Source organism: Sphaeramia orbicularis, chromosome 15, assembly GCF_902148855.1.
Source record: "Sphaeramia orbicularis chromosome 15, fSphaOr1.1, whole genome shotgun sequence".
NCBI classification, from domain to species: domain Eukaryota; kingdom Metazoa; phylum Chordata; class Actinopteri; order Kurtiformes; family Apogonidae; genus Sphaeramia; species Sphaeramia orbicularis.
In genome coordinates, this window is record NC_043971.1 from 22,942,799 (window position 1) to 22,961,816 (window position 19,018).

Below are 19,018 nucleotides of genomic sequence, written 5' to 3' on the forward strand. Positions count from 1 at the left end.
GCAGTAGGAAGAGTGTGGGCGAAGGCCAGGCAATACACTGAGCTGAACTCACAGTCTTAGAGGCCCACATGCCTTCGTTATTCAGTTGGAATCTATTGAGCATCTGGGACTAAATTATTCATCAACATCGACCTAGTTCCAGGGTGCTAAGTTAGATACTTGGATGTCATCAGGCTTTCTGATAAGAGCTGCTGCTGCAGTGTGATAGCTGCCATGGGTAAATAGAGTGTGTGTGCTCGGATCATAAAGACTACAGGCCCCCATTCCGTTGTTATAGACTGTGGGTTTGTATATCAGGGCTTTAAGGTGTATAGAGCTCAGTGTAAGAATAGGTAGGGATTCTTCCTCCTTTATCTAACCATGATCCATTTCTATCTGCTGTCCCACTGCCTTCCTCTCGTACCACTCTTTCTCTCTGGCACACTAATGATGTGTTGTTGCAAGAAAGAAGCTTAGGACAACAAACTCCCCCCAATTACCCTGTGCAGACTATAGCTCTGGTCAGATCTGGACACAAGCAGGCCACTATCATAGTACATCGATGCCAGCCTGAGAAATAATGGCACAGTGTGGAAACATATACAGCATACTGATTCTTCTGTTCAGGCATTTGGAGCTTTGGCTTCAAGAGCTGGTGCCAATTATAGACGAGATATGATGAACGTTTTCAGCTATAGTGGTAGGTTAAATTGGACTCTTGTGCATATCACCCATATGACTTATTCAACAACATAATGGGATAATGGGAACAAAAGGACATATATATGTTACAGGATTTGTTCCAAAGAAAATAGGTGTAGAAATTGTTCCTGATATTCTGAGCATATAAAACAATTAAATTCAATAGTTTTAAATTAATTGGACATTGATTTAACTTTTTACACATTCCACCTGTGAGTAAAATGCATACATGTTATTTGTTTGGAAGAAAATTATTATGTATGATATTTTCATTTGTTTTTTTGCCCCCTTGGTATCAGGGATTGGTTTCCTCTGCCGCTGTCTTAAAACAGTACATCCCCCAAGGCTGCTTATATGTAATGGTTTGTGTACAGTAAGATCAATGCATTCACAGAAATGAAAAATGAAATATAGACAAACACAGGATGTTTTGTAGAGGCACCGTAGCAGACAGGATGTGTTTTTGCGTTATGATTGTGTGTAATAGATTTGCCATTTTCTCTTTGATGTCTCAATAACACCAGAATTTACTGTCTACTCACACACATTTTTGGCGTTCTGAAAAAAATTGGAAGCAAAATACTGAGATTTACACCACACCTTAATGAGCAGTAAATTGTGGACAATGAGTAAAAACAATCTATTTTATTATTGTCACCAATCAGCAATATAACAAGTTAGAGTTTTGTACAACAAGAGTTTAGATTGGACCAAAACAGGGCTTATGAGCGAAAAACAGAAAAGCAGCGAGGCAAAAGAAAACAGCAAGCATTCTCAGAGGAATACATTACCAGGACAGCAGAGGCATGCTTCGGATAAACCCTTCAGATGCCTTCAGTGTCCTCCTGACTTTCAGCTCGTCTCCAAAGAGACATGTTGTGTGCCAGAAAGCATTCATCAAATTAGACCAGAGAGAAAACAATGTGAAAACCCACGGCTCTCCACAGAGACATGCCGACAGGTTATCACAGAGAAGGTGTCTCTTGCTCTCGAGCACCGGGGCAGCAGCACAGCAGTCTCCCTAAAGAGCAGCACCCCTCCCTCCACCCCCCTGCATCAGTACAGGATTAAAGGGGGAAACACACAGTACATGAAGAAAGTGTACAAATGCACTACTTTATAGTAAAGCCTCCTCCATACAGTACTTATTAGACTGGCATTTGACACGTTGTAGGGAACAGAGAAGTGTTTTGTAGGGTTGTAGATAACCAGGTGCCCAACAGAATAAAACTGCTGACTATGCTTGAGAGAATGCATGCAGACTACTGCTCGGCCTGGACACCTCATTAAGGAGGTACATTATCAATCGTAAGAGATCGAAAACCAGCATGACAGTGCTAAAGAAAGCTCTAGGGTTTCTTTGGCTGAGTCAGGGTCCACATGCCCTGGTTTGTCTTTCCTGGTCCACATTTTCTTTGATATACAGTCAGTGCACAAGCCAAGGTCAGTCGATGGCTTTAATTCATTATGAGACCTGCTTAGATGTTTTTCATGAATTTTAGCTTTGGATATCATGCACCCTGATCTATGAAGTATTTACTTAATGTATGACATTTCTATAAAAAGAGGAAAAGCGTGTTTGCTTCTGCTGTATCTTTGTCTTGTACTTTTTTCACATTTTGTATTCCCGGCTGTCTCCCCAGGTTTTCTCAGTGCATCTCATAGGAGCGTGCTCTCTGCTGCTCTGAGCAGAAGCAGATAAATGAGCTATGCTGTAGGTTCACCATGGCTTCAGCACTTTACCGCTAGATTAATGATGCTTTGCAAGCCCCAAGACTTTGCTTTTAGCATTTTAGAAGTACCTTCATAAAATGAACTACAGGTACATCTTGTTTATACGCTTATCTATTGGAGCATCTTTCCTGTGGGCATGATGCTCTCCGCATCAGTAAACCTGACTCTGCTGAGCTAATGAACCCTTTCCAAAACAGACAGTATTTCTGGAAAACCATTTAGATGAGGAAACTTAACTGCTATAACTCAAAATCGCTATAATGATAAAATTGTTGCATATATATCTTTTCTTATTCGAGGTCTCCCTTAGAAAATATCTTAAGATTTCAATGTCCTTTTCTCGCAGTCTAGCCAAGCTATCTGTCAGTTTTCATCACAGTAACTAAATTGCATGGTAAGCCCCTCACATACCCCACATTGAATTGTCACGGGTGAAAAAGAAGCCAAGCGTTTGAGAAGGACACCATGAATTGGTAATGTTATTGGATTTCAACCAGGTCATGACCACATCAAAATGTTGACCTACACACTAATCCTGGGTGGCAGACTGATGTTCAGTAACATGTGAATTCATTTTAGTGTTGATTCCTAAGCTTACATCCAATACACACTGGAGATTCATTTAAAAGTATAGAGTAGGATTGTTATTTTGATAAGATCAAAAAAAGATTGGACTTACACAGATCTGCACGATAGCATTGCTATGAATAAGCCACTTATTTCAAAGTCTCATTCAAGGTGCAACTCTCACATTTTCATACCACTGCATAAATGATTTTCAAGGTGAGACATATTTTTTTTTTTAATTAACTCAAATAACATGACTTTTCCCCCCAGTCTTTTCAGGAAAAGAAAAAATTATTCATATGTAGATTCGAAATACACATTAACCTCAACAAGACTTGACCTTCATACCTTTAATTCAGAAAAAAAAGGAACTAGAGAAAATACATAGAGTAAAAGAAAAACATTCATAATCAGTAATACCCAGAGTCGATACAGAGTTTGAGGCCTCATGATGTAGTTGTCTGACCTGAATGAGGAGACAGAAACAAATAAATATGAAAGGGCCATACACCTCCACCTAGGTTTATTCTGTAGGGAGTTAACCTATATCTACTACTCCCACATCACATTGCTTCCGCTTCTCCACTTGCAAATAAATCTGAAGGACAGAGTTGAAGGGAGAGAAGAGAGGAGGGATGTGAGAGATGTAGAGAGTTAGAATGAGAGTAGTAAGGTGGGAAGAGGAGAGAGAGTATTGATTCCTTGATTCCCGTACCTCTGCCAGTGAGTGCAGAGTGTCAAGATCTCCCGCCAGGAAAAACAAATCACAAGGCTGAAGTGATGGATGTGGCACTCCAGGATCCGGCGGTTTCGCCATCTGGATGGCCGACACTGTATATCAGCCTCATGCACAGCAAATTAAATTTACATTTGGACGGCTTCCCCAGGCCTCACCCGGCACAGATGCACCAAAAACAGCCCTCCACCACAACTCCCTTAATGGGTTTGATCTATCATTTCCAGGTCTATTATGTAAAGATGATGTTGGTTCGTGTTCAGAATGTTGAAATGATGTTACAGTTGCAATAAAATCACATTACAAGCAGCCAAATGGATGTGAAGCAAAATGACATCACCTTTAATTTCCTTAAAAAGAGTCAATACTAATCCAACTTGCTGATGTATTTTGATGCACAGTCAAACATCAGTGAAATAATAGCCCAAATTGAATAAAACCTTGAGACCATCTTCATTTTGGGAACCTAATGCATCTCTTACCTCATTTTGTGTTTTCATTTAGTGGCTGTCGCGTACCCCAGAGTACGAAAAACTTAAACGCAATTAATATTTTCTTGTAGTATTGCAGTTCAGAGTTTAAAAATATTAGCACAAAAATAATAACTATAGGTCCAAGGGTAAATGCATAGCAGTAGGTTATTCTGCTTAGCAGGGCTCCATATCCAAAAATGTAACCTAGTCCTGAAGAGGCTGCTATGCTTAAATGAAATGACCTTTAACGCAGAGCTGATCAAATGGCCTGAAGCAAGACTATAAAAGAACATTGCGGTATAATGTTTTACAGTGTATTTTTCTGCTCTTTTGTTTGCCCTTTCCCATTTTCCAAGAGGGTAAAATATATTGTGTTTGGCAGATGAGGAAGTGCATGGAAAACATTCTAAAATGGATTTGGTTTCAGAGTAGATGTGGCAGCAGAATAATGAAGCACCACCGTATGAGCCATGATTTTTGGTTTATTTTAGATGTTAACGGTTAACTGAAAATTGCACTGAAAGAAATTACATTGAAAGAAATAAAAAAAATATATAAATATATATTGATTTAAACCTCTGTCACCCTGCTCTTTGTTTTCCAATCTCTTTTCTAAGCTTTCATGGCTGGTTGTCCTCTAAATGTCAGAGGTGTTTTGTGATGGCTCTTAACGATCCCTTGAAGGGCTATGCAAAGCCACACACTGCAGCACAAATTGAGCATGCGACTTGACAATTGTGCTGTGAACTTTAGCCTCCCTTGTTCCTCAATAATCAGATCTTATTTCTGTAAGGATAGTGTTGCCTGGAAAGCAGTGTAGCAGCTGCTACAGCGCCAGGCAGCGTGTGACCGTGTTGACAGATAAATCCAGCAGCCAAACAGTGTAGCTGTCTGGATTCACATTCCCCTCTCTCCTTAACCTAACCCTCTGGAAACACCATTGTTGGTGTTTCTGAGAGGGAGCCATCTTACCCCATTGATGCAGCTAAGTATTTCATGCCCTCACCGCTCTACTCTCTCTTTTCAGACAACCGACGACTTGCTGGTGGCATCAGCTGAGTGTCCGAGTGATGATGAGGACATTGATCCCTGTGAGCCGAGCTCAGGTGGGTTAGGTTAGTCATCTCTTTTTATTCTACTTCTCTCTGGGTGTGTCAGTGTGTCTCTGTGTCATAATCCACCTCCACTAAGGCAGTCAAGGCTAGCACACAGCTTTTAACTGAGCAGATTGGAGTTTTAGTTATAGCTCGAAAATTCAGAGGAAAAGTTTCTCCTCTTTTGGGAACTGACTGTTTCAGCAAACTAGAAAGTATGCATTGTGCTTGTGTGCCATAGCCTGGTGCATGTGCAGAATATAAACCTGCAGTATAGTGTGTAAAAGACAGTAGCTCTCATAGTATTCATGGTCATTTAATGTAAGCAGCTTAGCCATTCTAGCTTATCTGGATAGCTTTAGGCTACCTTGGACAATCAAACTTGGAAGGTCAGCCTAGCTAAATGTTGAACCCCACTAGCTCCAAAGTGTGATATGGCATATTATTTTCTGTTACTGAATTGAAAAGGCTCAGACATGTTGTTTTTTTTTTTGTTTTTTTTTTGGCTCTTGTTATGAATGAGTACATCATCAAACAGCTCTGTGTCTGTGAGATGCATGCATAACTAAAACTCCATACCTGTCATTGTGTTCTGTATATGTCAACACAGCTGCACCACTGTATTTTAATTGTGCATCTATTCCTCTTCATCATCTCATTCGTAAGAACACCAACAGGGGAGTTCACAGAAACCTATACCTGTAATAATCAAACCGACATTATTCTAACACATGATACGAAGAAGGATGAAACCCAGAGAGGAGTGTGTGAAAGCTGATTTCTACAAAGGAGTATTGAGGGTCCCCAATGTTGTTAATTAACTTCTGTCGCGAACAGAGGTAGCTGTGCATAACACACCTTAGAGATTATAGTTTTTGGGCACATATCAGGGTTTTTTTCTTTATGAAAAGGTCCCAGAACTGCACAGCCCTGATAAATATAAAATGCAAAGACACAAAGTGTATTTTCCTCGAATGTTTTAAAATACTGACACTTTTATCAGCTTTACTCTGGTAAATCAGGAATGCGAAACTGTTTGTTCCCTTCAATGCCGCCAAACTTTTAATCTTTTACTTCGCCCTACATGGAAGCCAATTAAGTCTAACCCTAGTGCCCGCCTACGAATAGAAGGATTTCCAAATGCATTCTGAAGTGATGAGAAGCACAGAGAACAATTAAGTCCAGACCCAAGGCCCCCACTCCATCTAGATGTGCTATCGATCAGTATGTGGTCATAAAACCTCCGCTAAATTAATGTCTGCCCCACAGCAAAGACTATCAACTTTCTAGTCTGTCTCTCTTCCTGTTCTTTTGGCCCTTACTAGCAAGATTAGCACTTGCCACAGTGCTGTCTTCCTATAATTCTGGCTCTTATGCTGCACATTAGAGTGATATTCCCATTGGGCTGCATCACAATAGGTACTTCCAATGTACATCTGCTACCTCTGTCAAATAGTGTACACAGGAGATTGGTCTGTGTACTGATTCACACAAGCAGCTTGCATTATGATATTTTTTGACAAGGGCATCTGCCAAAACATCAGTCGCGAACTGTGTGATGCTCAGGGACGCACAATCCCAGAGCAGAGTATCCCTCTCCTTCTGTGATCACTGAAGGGGATTTGACACCAGAGCTGTGGGCTCCCAGGGTGGCAGCTGTCTAACACCGTATCCTGATTAATATCTACATTCAGAACGATTCACACGCTCTGCCAAGCACTCACCACATCTCAGACGGCGTTGCTGTGCATAAAAAAACTGGATCCACTGTCGCTGATAAAGGACTACTTCCTCATATTACTGTTCAGCCAAGTCCTTTTAATGACAGCAATAATATATCATTTTTCAAGCAACAGCTCTGCCCCTGCCTGTGAACTCACAAGCAGAGGCCACACGTTTGATATCTCTCTCTCTCTCAACCTTGCGCTCAGGCTTCACAGCACATGTTTACACTAGGATAATGTTGGTGCATAAGTGATCCCAAGAGGTGAGCTTTGAAACAGACTATTATGGGAGTTATCTATGGCCCAAGGTCAGTTCTAGATCATCCCATATATCACTGGTGTCACATCCCACAGCAACCACTATCAGCCTTTGAGTGACATCAATCGGGTAAACTTACTTATTGCCATGCTTTATTTCTCTTACCTCCGGAAACCATGAGAAACCAACGGCACCAGTAGAGCTTATCACTCGGCAGGGCTCAGATTAGATCATACTGCAGCAAATTGAATCCTCCCCCTTGGTTCAGGAAACCACGGAGGGATACACAGGCCCATGATGCTGCAACACATCTGATCTGTAATAGGAGGACGGTTTAGAGAAAGCGCATATACTCTTTAGCAGGGCTCTGACAGCTGAATATCACTGTAACTACAATTATAGGCACACATTAATACACTTATCTCAGTTAAGGCGCTGAAGTGTTAAAGCTTATAGCATGAAAAAAAAAAATGTGCCAAGTACTTTGGTTTCCATATGTTCTCACCTCACCTTTTTATATAGGTATATTTAAATTCTGCTAATATCTTGCATATTCATCTAATGTGACAACTTTTCACGTGTAAAAGAAGTATCTGAAAGGCTGAACAGAGCCTATATATTACACACATACACACCTATATTGTTCATTTAAATGCTGGTATGAAGTGTTGGCCAATCAACCTTCAGAAAATACAGATGTGAGCTCAGATGGGTAAAAATAACCTGGTGAACAGTTTGTTGAAAATGTGGCTGGTGCTGATTTCCAAGTACCAACCTCAGTTTTCATCGCGAAAGTTAATGGAACAGGGTGTTGCTTAGCCGCATGGGGTCAGATGGAACGGATGTCTCTTACCTACCTGCTTCATTTCATCGGCATCATGCAGGCGGTTGATGGAGGGCAGCTGCTGCACGGTGACCCATATCCAAGGTTACATCCTGCAGCTGCCTTTGATCCTCATCATTCGCTGTTTAGTTTTGTTGCAAGACGTCTTTTTTTTTTTTTTTTTTATCAGTGCTGCTATCACTCATGCACTCATTTGTTAAACTAATACAAATTAAGAAGACACAGAAATGTGCTTCAAAATTTGTCTCAGCGGTCCTATTATATTGTGAATACAAAATGATACAAATACAGGTGTTTCAGTTTATATATCTATGTCAAGCAATGCTCCATCACTTGGTACTAAATAAATTCTACCAATGAAAGAAAAAATACTGAATAACAGTGTAAGGAATTGTTTTTTGCTCCTTATGTTTATCTTACTAAACGTCTCTGATCCCATCATCTCTTGTTTTTTTTGTTTTTTTTTTTATGGCACAGAAAGCACAGACCTAGAATAATATCACCTAACATAGCACAGGAAGCAATGACAGGTTGCTTATCTTTTATATGTTTACACATTTACCTTCTCCACCATTCCATCATTAATTATGCAACACACAGTCATATGAAATCTGATTTGTATGAAAGAAATGAGCTGCTTGTCAAATCCACACCAACAGCCCTTAGAGAGGCTTTCGGTGTACAGCCCTTTCTAGTTTTCACAAATAGTTTCTTGGTTCCTTTATTCTCAGCTCCAGTAGCCCTTCATTGCAGATTGCCCATAGGCAGGTTAAGGTTAATCATCTCTAGTTTCCCCTTCTCTCTGCGCTCTCTCATCTTTTCCTATCCTCAAGCATTCTGCGGTGACATTAGCAGCTACTAATGTGTTTGACATTTGTTTTAATAGATTTAATTTATGGGTGGGGAAACAATACGTAAAGTAAACCAATAAATCAAATGGCAAATGAATACTCTCTTTAACCCGATGGCAATGCACCCAGCCAGGAAGGGAAAAAAAATTAGAGTAAATTATTGTTTTAAAAGTAGCAGTGAGATTAATGAAACATTAAGAGCACTGTGCTGGCTTAAGAGGTCACTGCCCACATTTAATAGGTTATTCAATCATACCCAGCTGGAACTCTGTGTGTGTTCATTCCTTCCTTTGCTGAACACAGTGGCACAGTGGCATGCACCTTGCATGCCAACACACTGCTGCTAACAGAGAAACAAAGTTTAATATTCATCTGAAGACTGGATGCCTATTGAGTATGATTAGAGCTCATGCCCATCAAATGCATCATTTTGCTGTAGCCACACTGATGACCTTGAAGCATCAGGCATGCTCATTTCCCCAAAACCGTCCTTTTATAATTGTTTACTATGGCAATTTCTACAGAGAATATATGGATTTTTTTTTTTTGTGATATTTGTTCTTTTTCACTCTTTCAGTAAGGATTATGTCATCCAGGTTTTCTTTTACATCCTATTTTAAACGAAGTGTGCTCTAGGAGAAAACAGGATTTCACACTCACTGTCAATCTCTCTCTTCACTGATCCCACCATATTTATATTTTCAATTATTTTTATTTTTCTACCACACATCACTTGGTGTGCTGACATTGATGCTAACACAATGTGTCTGTTCAAAGACTAAGTAGGGCATGAAAGACTTTGCTTATCCAAGAAAAGAAAGGGCACCCAGCTATAAGGCAGTTATGATAATTATATAAAGAAGAAAAAAAATAATGATCAACATTTTACCAATCAGTAAAGCCATTTGTAAAAATGCCCTACATTTAAATATATAATATTACATGTTAGAGATGAATATTTCTATGAAGATGACTTATGTGTGGCGTATTCATCACATGTTTTGTGAATTGGAATATTAATCAAGAAAGTGTTTTCCCGCTGCATATACACAGTTAGCAGAACATTTTTGCTTTTGTATTGTTTTATTTGTAAATGCAAACTATGCAGTCTGGTCAGCATAGAAGAGGTTTTATGCATGACTATACTGCAGGTGTACCCATACAAATGTATAAAGAACAAGTAGCCTAAGCATAAGGCTGCACAATTATCTAAGTATGATCTGGACTCCATCTTCACAAGTCTAGAGATGAACCACTGACTTGTGCCCTTCATGCCAAGTAAGATATGCCCTCTTCTTTTATCTAGCATCTTTAAGTGGAACCCCTCTGGGCAAAGGCTTAAACTCCACCATACTTTTTTACTGAACTAAATCAAACACCTTTTAATAATTCTCACTTGGACTTCACTTCATGCTCACTCAGCTCTCTGTTCATCATCCACCATCAGCATGAGCTGAGCCACTTCAGACTCACACATGCATGCTGTCATCAGGCATACTGCCAGCATGTCACAAGTACAGGGTGGCTTGCATCACTTCTCGAGGACACTCAGATAATTAAAGAAGGAAGAGGGATTTAATAACTGTTTTGGCTCTGCTGCTGTTGATACAGTGACCTGTCTGAAGACTGATCCCCACTATATGACGGGTCTGACAGCTTGTGATTATAGTTGGATATGTGAAGGCAGAAGATGGGATAACACTAATCTGGCTGAATAACAGCAATGTGTCACTGAGCATGCCATCTAAGCCTGGGTCGCGCTCAAAGCGACCCACAGCCACACCTCCTTAAGCTCTCAAAAATGCACAGTGTACTGATCATGTAGAACTGTTACAGGATGGCAAAGGCTGACACAAATTCTCCTTTTATTACCTTTCAGCTAAAAATAACTGCATTGAGTGTTGGCATATATAAATTCAGTGTTGTCACTATGCATCATCAGTGTGTTCACTACACCCACTCTTTGACCCGTTGCCACCAGGATCTAATGAGAGGTCCAACCCAGTCTGTCCATTTAATATATCCTAAGTAGTCCCGGTTGCTCCATTACCTCTTAACAAGCCTTACACGCACCTGAAGTAAACCCCCCTTCCCCACTCCTTCATCCATGGCCTCGTCAACCTGCATACCCTGGTACAAATTACAAAACAAATGAACCTTCTCGCTGGAGACAAATGAGGAAAAATAGTCTTTGAAGAGGACCATTTATTCAAATCCCGCTTGACAGAGTGGAATCTCTGATCCCATTCCTCTCTTGGGGGCACACGGCAAAAAGAAGTCAGGCAAAAAGAAGGGCAATCACATCAGACATTTAACAGTCTTCTAAATGACAACTTCCACTGCAGCTAAGCTAATATCCCTGGGAGCTGAGTGTGTCCGTACTGGGGAGAGTAGAACAATGTGAAAAGATGATCTGCAGCGAACATCAAAACCAAACCAATCACAATAATAATGATACTGCGCACTTTAGCACCAGTCTTTATAAAGAAAATAATTCTTAACTAGACTATTTCATTGTCTTTTTGGACATTTATAGATTTATTGAACAACATGCTTCTTTATTGTCCTTCCTGTCTCCACTACAATAATCTTAGACTTGGCAGGAGCAAATGATTTGTGACTAAATGACTGAAACATTAACTGTTGTCCTTGTGAATAAAACAGCAAGGACTTTATGATGGTCTGGATGTGATACTGTAATTTAACTCTCGCCCTGGGATGGGATGGAGAGGAGATAGTTATTCTGGCAGCTTTTACACAACTGCAATCCTTCAAAAGTTAACCCCCCTGAGTTTACCTCTATCGCTTCACAAGTGCACCCCTGCTAGGCTGCCATGAAGCTAGGCTCCACTTTAAGGTCATTTTCCCCATGTCTAATTTTACCCTTGGGTACGCTCGAGTAGAGCGTATAGAGGAGCCATCATTTTAAACACTTGTTTCAGGCGCTATTTCTTTCTCAGTTTATGTCCCTTCATTCTGAGGTGATGGAGTGCTAATGAACAGACAGGCAGATGCATTTTGACTGAGGTCTTATGAGATTTTCTCGAAGGCCTCGTGTCCACCTTACTTTGAACTGAACTAAAACCATGGAAAGGCAGGTCAGGTCCTGGGTCTTCTGCCAGGTACATGGGGAGTAAATGAGCCATATCATCATCAGTTAATCTGCTTCCCCACCAGCAGACTTTAGCCCACTGGAAGCAAATGCAGTGTGTTTTTCTTCTCAGTGCAGTTTGTTTGGCCATGTGTGAACATGGTAATCACACAGTGCTGACCAAAACAACCTCACCAACACCATCTCTTCTAATTCTGGAGTGGTGGAAACTTAATCTAACCTCGATACAACCCAACGTCTAGGTTTACTCTGCAAGTTCAAGGGTTTCTGTAATGAAGTGTGCTTTTGGAAAATAAAAAGAGATCCATATTAAATAGTAAGCTACAGAAATATGTGCATAGATTTATCTCCAGGTTTCACTGGACAAACACCTGGCAGATCACATTATAGAAAAACTTATCTGAATTGTATTATATATTTACACAAATCACAGTCATTCCGGGCATCGCCAGCCTAGGATGCAGCAATGGTTTGTTTGTAAAGAGTTTTGAGGTAAAGACTTGTTTTAGTAGGGATTGCATATGGTAAGCTTTAGATATCCATAAAATCAAGCAACACAAGAACCGAACAAGTTCCTCCAAATTTTCATCAACTGTCCAGCACTATGTAGTTGTTATTTTTGTCGTTTTTTTTTTTTTTTTTCTTTTTCACATAGGAAAAGGGACTGTGACAATGGTATCAAACAGTCAACCAGAAGACGGCTTATTCTAACAAACTATATCTTGTGGGCTACACTAATATGCACTAGTCTAGAGCACAGGAAATTCTTTGTGTGTTTTCTTTATTCACCGCAGACATGTCTAATCAATAAGGGGAGCACATATTCTCAAGTGGTTTGTTCTGATGCATTTAGGTTTGCTTGGATTTTTTTTTTTTTTTTCTGTGTGAAACAAAAACTGAATCAATGGGAAAGCGATCCAACTTTACACAATCATCAACTGATTTTTGCAAGCCAACCATAGGTGAGAAAACAGCCTGAAGGATTACTGATCCCTGCCTGCGATCAGGTGGCCGTTTGATAGACACTGCTGAGACTAAATGCAAGCTAATGAGCTGTAATGAATGCTAATCTTTTTGGGCAAAACGTGGCTGTGTCAGCACTCTGCAAAATACTCTGTTAATCCTTTAAGTAGTGGTCACTATCTGGCTCTCTGTTTGGATATTAAAATATATTTTTCAGGAAAAGGCTGGAAGCTTAAATGAGCGGTTCACATAATATGCCTACTGAAATTTTTGCCTTTTTTTTTTTGGGAAATGAAAGAAAAGTTGTGTTGAGTTGATTGAAAGTTTCCCACTGACATGGTCTCTGTGTGAATACAGACTGTAGGGAGCTAATCAGCAGATGCAGGCAAGAGGAAATAACAAAGCCCATAGCTGGAGGTGTTAGATCACAGAAGGAAGAACAGTGTAGTGTGGTACTGTAATCACATGACTCACCCCTGAGGCCGTCTGCCTCCTGAACTCTTCTAACTCTGTCACCTCGCAGCTGATGCGAACTCAGGTCTTGTATACTACCCCTCAAGTGCCACATCGAGAACTCTCCCCTCCATCAACCTGCTATGTTATCTACACTTTCAACTTTTTGACCCCAAACAAAGGATGGATACCGAATATGAAAGTAACTCACTGTTAATGCCTACACAGTGGCTTGCTGAGGAAGAGCCGTGTCAACCAGTGGCTTTTGCCCACAAGGCGAGAGCATTCTTCACACCTGTCTGCAAGGATAAGTGGGCTTGTCACAAGCAGAGCTAATCTGTTGCAACGCTCAGTCACACTCAATCCCCCAGTGGTGCTCTCTGCTTGTCCTTGAATGTCTGCTGGCATTGGAAGCATACTTGGGCCACTGATCAGTCTAACCAGAGTGGAAAACATGTCAATGAACAACAGAAGCATCTCATCTCCTGACAGAGACCTAAAAGAACTTTTGCTCTTTACAGTTTACACTCATTCTTCCCCTTTAGTCTAGCATGAATGAAATCTACCTAAAGTAGTCATCCGTCTCTGTGGGTCATTAACTGATGCGATGTTTAAACATTAAGCCGTCACTCAACAAAAGAAATGAAGGTAAAAATGTACCTAATCTGCAAGGCTATCTACACTGAGTGACCCAAGAGAGGGAACGGTAAAGAGAGCTATCAGAGACATTTATTATAACTTGGACTGCATACAGAATACAAATGGGGCATTCTAATGTGCAATCACTTGATCCCCAGAAGTGTAGCATGTCCTCAGTGTTATAAAGCAACTCATACTCATTATAGTCTACACTTTGGAGAATAACATCACCCACAATGATTAAAGTAAAATAAATGCATCTAATTGATAGCACGTGCAGTGTCTGCAGAGTGATTTGTGATGTGTTTAATCCCCTAAAGTGCATAATATATAAATATATATTTTTATACAACATATTACATAACAAATCAATGCAATCTGATGTAAATAGTTTGCGAATATAACAATATCAGTTGAAACCAATAGCTGGCATAATATACTCAAAAAATCTATAGCAAAAATGCAGTGTGCTGAGTGGTTTGGTCTAATGGGAAATAAATATAGTATTCTGTGGTAAATGGAACAAAATTTGTAAAACCACTGGCATGCTCAGGGCAATGCAATAGCAGGTTAGCATTAATTGTAAACTGAAGGACAGGCTTTCACTGTCTGGCTTTTATTTGGTGCTTGTTCGACATTTAGAAGTGGCTACAAAAGTAGCATGTAGGACGGGATGTGCTGTATCATCCTATTAATTCTGCCTGTCCTTCACGGATCAGGAAGAAGCAGGCTTTTTATACACAGAGAACAGGAACTGGCCTCAATGCTTAAACACACACACACCAAACTGTCATAAAATAAAGATGTGATCAGATAAGACAGAGCGATTATGACAAACTTCAATTGCAGCAAATTTTTGTTTTCCATGTCCCTTTCTTTTGATGTGAGATGGGATGGAGAGTCGTTCTCTACTTTGGAGACTAAGTTCTTGCAAAGGAATACTTTCCTCATGTGGAAATGTTAGTCTGATAGGACCAGATCAAAGGATGGGAATAATGAAGAGACAATGTCGTGGTTTCTGTTTTAAAATGAAATTTCCTTCTAAAGCTTGTTTGATATCAAAGCTGAAGAATGCAATTATTTTCTAAAACTAAAATGTGCTCATCATAAAAGTGGGACAGCAAAATGGGGCACAAGGGATGGCAGATGGGGAAAGCATTTAGAAAAATATCAAACATTTTATTGAAATTTTTACCAATTGACAGCTGTCACTACATTTGCACAATCATATTCCATTGACGGCTCACTTACATACATGAATATTTTGATGAACAGTGCAGATGCTATTAATGTACAGGCCCTTTGCCTCTGGTCTCATGCTCCCTAGCCTCGCAAATAGTCAATATATAATGAGTGTTCATTAAAGTGTCAGTCTGAATGCCCGGCAGTAACAAATTGGTTTAAAGTGCGGTAGTCCCATGGCTACTGTATATTCAGAGCAGCTGTGTTTTAGCACTTTTTGGCCAAGGACGTGGAGCAGCACCGTGAAATATAGCAAAACTTGCAAAATATAAAAAAAAAAAAAAAAAGAAAAGTTTGGTCAACATGTAGGCTAGGAGGTAATTCAGATCCACAGCTCAACACAAGTATTTATCCTTGTATAGTTTGTCCAGTGTAAATGAAAAATGGAGGCGTAACATCTTTGCATCGACATAAGCATGATCTTAACCCAGCTGCAAATCCTTCAAATATTTTTTGCCCCAATCCAGTCAAACCAGAGTGCTTTCATTTTCAAATGTTAGTGTTGAGTGTTTGGATTTCACAAATGCAACAAAGACGGCTTAAGCAGAAATGATGACTGCTACAAAACACACAGTGAGATGTGCCAGGAGGACTGAATAATATCAGGCTGACGTGCTTTCAGAATATGCTCCACTGAATGGCACTATTTAAAAACAGAAAAGGGGAAAGCCTTTGGCAAAATCTGCTGAGTCAATTGAAGAATTTTTTTTTTTCTTTTTGAAAGGTTTATACAGTATACAACATATTTATACAGTCGTATTGCTCAAGTATGTACTGAATGTCTGAAATTTCATCTGTGTTCATGACTCTGCCCCAAGACATGTAATGATGCTTTTTAACATGCTTCTTCATGAATCATTACATTAACCGTTCTGTCAGCGCCACTTCTAAATTTAGGTTATTTTGTTGATTTTGGAATGTGTCAGTCACCTCCTCCTCTCTTCTATTTGCAGATTCCGGTAAATATCATTAGATCAGTGTTCTACAGGAAGTGAAATGCAGATAAGCAGTAGACGGAGATGTTCATTCAATGCATTTATTGAACTTTTGTCAGTTTAGTGCAGGCATTACTCATTTCCATATGATGATCAGACTAAAATATTCATAATTTGTCACTGTCACATTCTGTATTTAGAGTTTTTTTTTTTTTAAATGCAAATCCATATGTGATATGTTAAACACTTAGATTTAAATCTCTTTTCTTCTAATTAATTTATTCAGGTAAGGTTCCATTTGGATGCTTCCATTCTTACCATTGTTTACCATTTTCACTGCTGCTGTTTGCTCTTATCTCTTCAGCAGTCACTGCATGCACTTAGGTGGGAAAACCAATCCTATCTGCCAACATCTACTTTTAGCTTCAGCAACCGTGAGGCATTGTGTCTGCGCTATCTTTCAACATTAAACAGTAATATTGATCCACACATGCAGCCAGGAGAATGCATCCATTCACTTCCATAAATCTGGTTATAGTAATAAAAATGAAATGCAAGATAGGAAGTTCAGTACATTTGTGATGATCGTATCTCTGTTTCCTTTTCAGCCAGTCCCACTGGCGCGGGACCAAAGGGTTACCCAGGCCCATCTGAGGTCTTCAGGGAGTCCAGCAGCACAACAGGGATGGTGGTCGGAATTGTAGCAGCAGCTGCGCTTTGTATTCTCATCCTGCTTTACGCAATGTACAAATACCGGAATAGAGACGAAGGCTCATACCATGTAGATGAGAGTCGCAATTACATCAGCAACTCAGCGCAGTCTAACGGCACCGTTGTCAAAGAGAAACCAGTCAACACCGCAAAGACCTCAAGCAAGAACAAGAAGAACAAGGACAAGGAGTACTACGTGTGATTGTCAAAGCTTTGGTCTGTTCTAGACCAACTTAAACATTTACGAAAAGACAAATCAGGACATGACCATGTGTACAGTATAATAACAAAGATGAACAAGAAAAAAAACGTTATTTAGTCATTTTTCCTATATGACAATACTCTGAAAAGTAAACATGAGAAAAAATAACTTTCTTTAATTCAAGAACTTGAGTGAAATGACACAAAGATATATTGTCCAGAAAGAGACTGAAGGAAAAATGGCTCTGGTAACCAGTTAAAATGAACTGAACACATATCTAACATGTCAACCAAACAACATTAACCCGTCTGTGACTTGTTTCCTCTGCCAGAATGGTGTGATCTAGCTCCTTAGTTTCTGGTAAACAGAGGAGCACAGATACACTTTACAAAGGGAGAATCAGCATTACAAACTTAATGTTTTCATTTACATTGCCTGTGTTTGTGTTGTTGAGACTTTTTCTAGAGAAAATAACACAAAGCATAAATACACACATAATTACGCCAAACATTTACTGTGGATAAAGAGAAAAATATCAGGTGACAGGTAATTCAGAGAGATAAATCCCTGATGGATGTCCAAGGAATCAGCCAAAGTACTCACTTTCTGAAGAGGCAATGATGGCCAGCAAAGACTAATACCTGGCTGACTGAGCTGCCACAGTGCAAAGATAAGAGCGGATTGCGGTTTCTCTTGAAAGACGATGTTTTAAAAGAAGAAAATGTCCATTGTGCCAGTAAGAAATCTGGAGGCCTTCGTTTTCACATGGTGTGAACTCAAAGGAGCGAGTTCCCTCAAATGTGTGGGGATGTCTCAAAAGTGATCATTTGGGAGCCATGCACGCAAAATTATCTTACTACAGTACATATGTTTATATACAGTACAACCACATCTATATGTGCTTTCTGGACTGTGACAAAGTGGTGTTTTATAGCCTGTTGTATAGATGATGCAAACTATAACTGCTCCTCGACCATTTTGGAATAAAACGAGAAAAAAAAAAAGGACAAAAAGAAAACATAAGTGTTATTAAGTGTTGCTAGACATAGAAAATTTTATGAAGACATCTGCATTATTATGATTTTTTTTTTTGTTTTTTTTTCAGTTGGATAATTTGATTCTCTCCTATTTTTACATGTGTTCCTATATAGTTTTTATACAAATGCCAACCTGAGATAAATGATCCCAGACCAGTAGTAGCCTAACCTGTCCCAAAAAACTGCACAAGGTTGATATTGGAGAGGCATGGCAAGGCAAGATGTGTGGCTCTCTTTTTAAGGATACTGGTAGAAACACTGCCTTCCTCCTCAATCCTGACTTACATGAGTGAGAATGAACACCGGGAATACAAGTGATGAAGATGATGAATGATGCTGATGACAACAATTAAAAAAAAAAAAAAAAAATTCCTTGCTGTGTGTGTTCCAAAGTGATATTCTAAGATTGTCCAATGTGTGCTTGGGCTGATGCAAAAACTGAGGAGAATAGCTCAAATAAGTCTCCATTTCAACTGTTCTGTGTTTGTTCTGTCATTCTGTCAGTCAATTCTGCTTTCCAGAGACCTGTACTTGGAATGAGTATGAGGAAAAATGACCATGATCTATAAATGATGATTATAAATTCTTTGTTTGCTCATCTTTTCTTCTTGAGTGCTTTATGTTGAACTGTAAATCTTCTTGTACTCAACAAAAAAGGAATTATTTAAAAAAAGAAAAATAGTTTTGAAAAATCAAATGAATAAAATATTACCTAAGTGAACATACCCAGTCTATGACACAGTGAATTGGATAAATATAGT

General features: G+C 39.5%; 1 protein-coding gene across 46 annotated transcripts in view; it reads left to right on the top strand.

Annotated features, from left to right (window-relative positions):
- Positions 1 to 18,855, top strand: part of LOC115434544 (neurexin-1a) — a 283,978-nt gene extending 265,123 nt beyond the window's left edge. For 33 of the 46 annotated variants that reach the window (XM_030156529.1, XM_030156541.1, XM_030156539.1 and 30 more), the window contains 2 exons: positions 5,219 to 5,306; positions 16,916 to 18,855. In XM_030156529.1, coding sequence (XP_030012389.1) covers positions 5,219 to 5,306; positions 16,916 to 17,220 — 393 coding nt within the window. In that variant the 3' untranslated portion in view covers positions 17,221 to 18,855. The remainder of the gene's footprint in view (positions 1 to 5,218; positions 5,307 to 16,915) is intronic. The other 13 variants (XM_030156535.1, XM_030156544.1, XM_030156547.1 and 10 more) reach the window with 2 other exon arrangements.
- The last annotated feature ends 163 nt before the right edge of the window (positions 18,856 to 19,018 follow it).